At 30.4% G+C, this 4,816-nt stretch overlaps 1 protein-coding gene across 2 annotated transcripts in view; it reads right to left on the bottom strand.

Annotated features, from left to right (window-relative positions):
* Positions 1 to 2,333: 2,333 nt before the first annotated feature.
* LOC119633950 overlaps positions 2,334 to 4,816 on the bottom strand; it is a 15,634-nt gene continuing 13,151 nt past the window's right edge. Inside the window, exons 2-3 of one of the 2 annotated variants that reach the window (XM_038027798.1) lie at positions 3,672 to 3,796; positions 2,334 to 3,517 (exon numbers count right to left, since the gene is read on the bottom strand). In XM_038027798.1, the coding sequence (XP_037883726.1) occupies positions 2,958 to 3,517; positions 3,672 to 3,771 (660 nt within the window). In that variant the 5' untranslated portion in view covers positions 3,772 to 3,796 and the 3' untranslated portion in view covers positions 2,334 to 2,957. The remainder of the gene's footprint in view (positions 3,518 to 3,671; positions 3,797 to 4,816) is intronic. The other variant, XM_038027797.1, reaches the window with a different exon arrangement.

The raw sequence follows: 4,816 nt of genomic DNA, 5'->3' as shown, positions 1-4,816 counted from the left end.
AACTAATAACTTAATAATATTAATACCGGAAAATTTAATTATTATCACACCTACTACCTACAATTTTACACAGAAGCTTATGCTTTCGTTTATTTTATAACGACTTGAATAGTAAGTAAGTTTTTAAGGAAACTAATATATTCTCTTCCCTTCACACATCGCTACGATTGATCGACTGAATAAGCGTAAATGAATTTCAAAAAAAGTATCCAATTACCTGAGAGTAATATATGAGCACTTTTCATAAGTGAATGACTCGACAATAAGATATGCAATAATGTGCGGGACCAATGTTGCATTGAAAATGTTTAGTTGAAAAAGAATATTGCGAATTAGAAAAGAATGAATATTTGACCGAAGAGTTTAGCTTTGTATGTATTGCGAACGTGTCATCGACCATTTTTACGTATAATGTGGTTAACTCCCGATTTAAATGAGTCCGGAATTCATGTCATGTTCATGTGTGTATTCCTGTGGGAATGAATAACTGTGGTACGATGCTGGATTGTTTGCATATCTCGCGCGGACACGGTTTCATTATTTATTACTGGCAATTTTGTTTTCTTAATATTGTTACGAAATTCGCTTTTCTCGGATACAGTTCGTATCACTGGATCGTGGATATTCTTTTTAAGAGAAACACACTTGCACGTTTTCACTACAAGACTATTTTATTTACAATCAATTTGATTAAAGGTAGAACTATTTACATTTTACTTTGGCACTACTCTCGACATCTCAACTCTAATATTCTTTTCGACTCAAATGCTCTGGTCCGTCTAGCTCTGCCTTCCCCAAATACTCTATTGTTATATACATTTTTACAAGCATGTTACTATTATATTACGAAAACCCTTTCTTTATGAACAAGTCGATTCAAAAATCTTACGCCACATGAATGAAACGTTTATCTTCGGATTCTGATAAGTAAATTTTTGGGAGAAAAAATTTTCAATTCAAAAAAAAAAAGAGAAGAATATTAATCTTTGGCGAAAAGAACAAACTTGATAAATCTGCTCGAATGTTTTAGAAATGTTGCTAAGTGGTGAATTATTCGAATTCACTACTGGCTCTATGACTTGCCGGAAAATTGCGTGCATTTATTTTTGTTTTTTTTTTTGGCTGATGGTGATGGCGCTAACCGAGTTGAATACAATTTCACGTTCCCGTAATAGATTACTATTTTTTCTTAACAATTGTTATTTATTTTTACATTATATATGTTGACGAATATTTTACGTTGCGTTTTGTTTATTTTTTTTTTTTTTTTTGTTTTGAGAAAAAATTATAAAAATAAAAAATGCAAATCACGAAATAATAAAACCAAAATTCAAAGTAGGTTAAAATGAAATTTTTTAGAAATAGATTTTTATTACAAAATATATATATATATATATTTGATAATATCATAAAGTAGAATATAACTTTTATATTTTATTTTAATTCCAACGTAAAATCAAAATAATTTTATACAAAAAACGATAAAATATTTATATATAGTTTAAGCATTATTCTCCTAAGCTTGGACTCTTAACAACTGTCTTTTTGTTCAAAGTAATTTAATTTAAAAAAAAAAAAAAAAAAAAAAAAAAAACTAAAAAAATTGAAATTACGCCTTTGTTAAAACGCCACTGATATTCCTTTTTGTATTTAAATATATTACCAAAGTATTGAATTTATTATACATGTTCACGTGAAACATTATTACAAACGTGTTTTCTCTGTCGTCTATTCATAATTTATAGATTTAAAAAAGAAAATGTAATTTATAGAATTGCAACACACATAGCGGTAGAATAATGTCAACGTAATCGAGTAGATAATAAATGTTATAAAAACTATTTTGCATCTATATATTATTCATTATTTCTTCAAAGGCATTGCATTGAGTTTTCTTGATTAAAAAATAATAAGTAAAAGTGTGGCACACCATAAGTATTACATACGATTTTCTGACAAATATTACTTTCCCATTAGCAGAAATTCTTCTTCTTCTTCCAGTGATTAAAAGTTTTTTTCAAAAATTCTCGGCTGAAATGGTCTTCAGACATAAGACAATGAAAGCATTTAATGTTAAATGTAAATTTTTCTTTCCAAACTGCAGGTAGGTTCATAGATGTTGCGATCGCCTTTATCGGCGCTCAAATATAACCACGACAATATTAGCGGTAATTTAATGATGATCTGATTTGAGGATTTTAATCGATAATTGCAAGCTTTGAAAATAATTCTTCTAATAACAATATCGTTTATAGGTAGATGCGTTTTAAAATTTGGTAACACATTCTGCAAGCCAGTTTATTCCGAAATTTAGCTAAAAGAGTTTATCAACTCTCCAGAAACGCTTTGCTCACGTGTGATTATCAAGCGAAGCTGCTCTTTCCAACACGCGGTTGATATACGGTTTTTAGTGCTTTTTACGGTTACTTTCATCTCTGTAATTCCATGCGATTGGTTTTCTCTGCTTTTTACACCTAAAGACTTTAAGTTTCCAAAAATTCTTGCAAGCAATGATACACAAATTTTTCTGCTGATTTGTTTTTTTCTTTAAAAGAATCAATTTATTAAAGTATAAATGCACAAAACTGATCATTTTTTTTTTTTGCTTCGGATAAACGGATAAAACAAAAAGATCTCTTTTCCTTTTTTTTATATAAAACATTTTTATAAAATCTATAAATAATAATTTTTCCAATAACAAATTCAAGATGAGAGAGAGATATATTATAACAAATATTTTTTCTTTAATTCAATTATTACATAATTTACATTTTTTTGTTATTTAAAATTAAACTTAAAGAAAATTTCTAATAAGCGCGTGCTTTTAAACGTTTTCGCATAATTTAGAGAAAAATTAAAAAAAAAAACAACAATCCTTTTTTATAAACAAAACAAGAATGATGGGTGGTAAGTAGGTACTGAGATGATAGATGTGAAAGCATAAAAGGATATATTCTTTACAAACGTAGACCGGGATTACGAGAGCGTACAAAGTTCAATAACTCATCGGAGTCTTCGCAAACAAAAGGTTTGATATGATGACAGGCCACGTCGTGCCATTTAATTCCGTCGTTATAGAAATTATTTAAGATGGAAAGGCAAGATTCGTCGTTGCCCTGGGCGGCTTCGCGATTATCCGGCTGGGGCTGATTGTAACCGCCAGTGTGAGACCAATCACCAGTATTGCGAGAAGATGTGGGCCCTATTTTCGCGCCCGAACCCGACCAGAACCAGCCATTTTCATTGGGCGGCTGTAGATCTGGACGGTCACAGCCGGCAAAATTGCATTTACGCCCCGAAGTCCAGATATAACGGACATTGCCGCGAGCTATACGTTGCTTAACAAATTCGTTCTCTTGAGGTGTCTCCAATGAAACAGCATCCATGCAATGACGTCGACAAATATTACGAGAATCTAGCCAATCGACTTCCAAGCTACGGGTGGGGGCATGTTCCCAACTAAAAAAATATGAATGAGCAACACCACGAGCGTCCCGATAAGTAGCATGGCGAACACCTTAAATATAACGGTTTTCAATAATGTTAATAACATAATAAAAATAATATATATATACATATATATATATATAGGAAATGCATTACCCAACCGATATGGAATCGTTATAGGAAATAAAAATTGAATAGTAAAAAAAAAAGTAAAATGTGCTTACGATTGGCACAACTCCGTGGATCCGGTAAAGCCAAACGCCGCTGAGCCACTGTTAAGGTGGATCCCAACATTATCAAAAGTATTGAGTATAGCACCGACATACTATAGTCCTCTTAGATTGTTAATCTATAAAAGAAAAGAAGGAGAGATGAGAAGTCTACTAAAATCGTACTGCAAACGAAATATTGATTTCAAGTGTTGAGCATCTATCAGTCTGCTGGCTAACCCAAGAGGGTGTATTTATGTTGTAATACTACGGTCATTGGTCTCTCTCTCTTATGCAAAAAAAAAAAAAAAAAAAAAATTTGATCGGACGCACCTTTAGTTACGCTTGAGTTCATACGCCAGATATATATATGTTTATAAACTTGTATGAGCGTAATAACAAAATGAGAAAAGTAATATTATGTCAACAAGTGGTTAATAAAAAGTATGGCGATTTCTCTTGTTTCAATTTGTGTTTGGTGTTCAATGGTTCGGAAAGACCTAAGGCTTATTATTTAAATTGTTACAAATTTGGCATCGATATACATATGTATATGGATTTGTTTTGAATTTTAATTAGTATAATTTTCAGACTTTTATTGCCTTCATTAGTCTTGATTTTCGTTTGTTTTTCTTATTTATTTTTTAAACTTTTTTTTTTTTATAAAAGCAAAATTTTAATTGCCGTTCAATTATATACGAAATTATGTGGAACGTGAGAATTAATAGCAATTATTTGTTTATTTTAATATATATTTCTAATAAATTCTAAAAGAAAAGAAGAAAGAAAAACAAACAAAAAAGATGTAACAATTCGAGTAAAGGAAAATACTCGACTCTTCGTTGAGGGAATTAATTTAAATTAATTTAAACGATTAATTAAAAGTAACATCCGATTAATCTCAGAATATTTCGCTTCACTTTTTCTTTTTTTTTTTCTTTCTACTTTACAGTGTAGTTATTTAATGGTCTTTCTAAAAAAAAAAAAACGTAATGAATTTTTTTTGCCTAAAGCGTTTGGCAACTTCCCAGATTGCGATATCCGTTGTACTTAAAATTGATTTCGTTTATAAAAGAGATAAAAACGAAGAAACAATGATGATGGTCTTCTAAGTGGCGCTTTTTTGCAAATTTATTTACATACACAATATACCACACGTA

The sequence above is a fragment of the Glossina fuscipes genome, unplaced genomic scaffold (assembly GCF_014805625.2).
Source record: "Glossina fuscipes isolate IAEA_lab_2018 unplaced genomic scaffold, Yale_Gfus_2 2, whole genome shotgun sequence".
NCBI lineage: Eukaryota > Metazoa > Arthropoda > Insecta > Diptera > Glossinidae > Glossina > Glossina fuscipes.
This window is presented reverse-complemented; position numbering and strand designations above follow the sequence as displayed.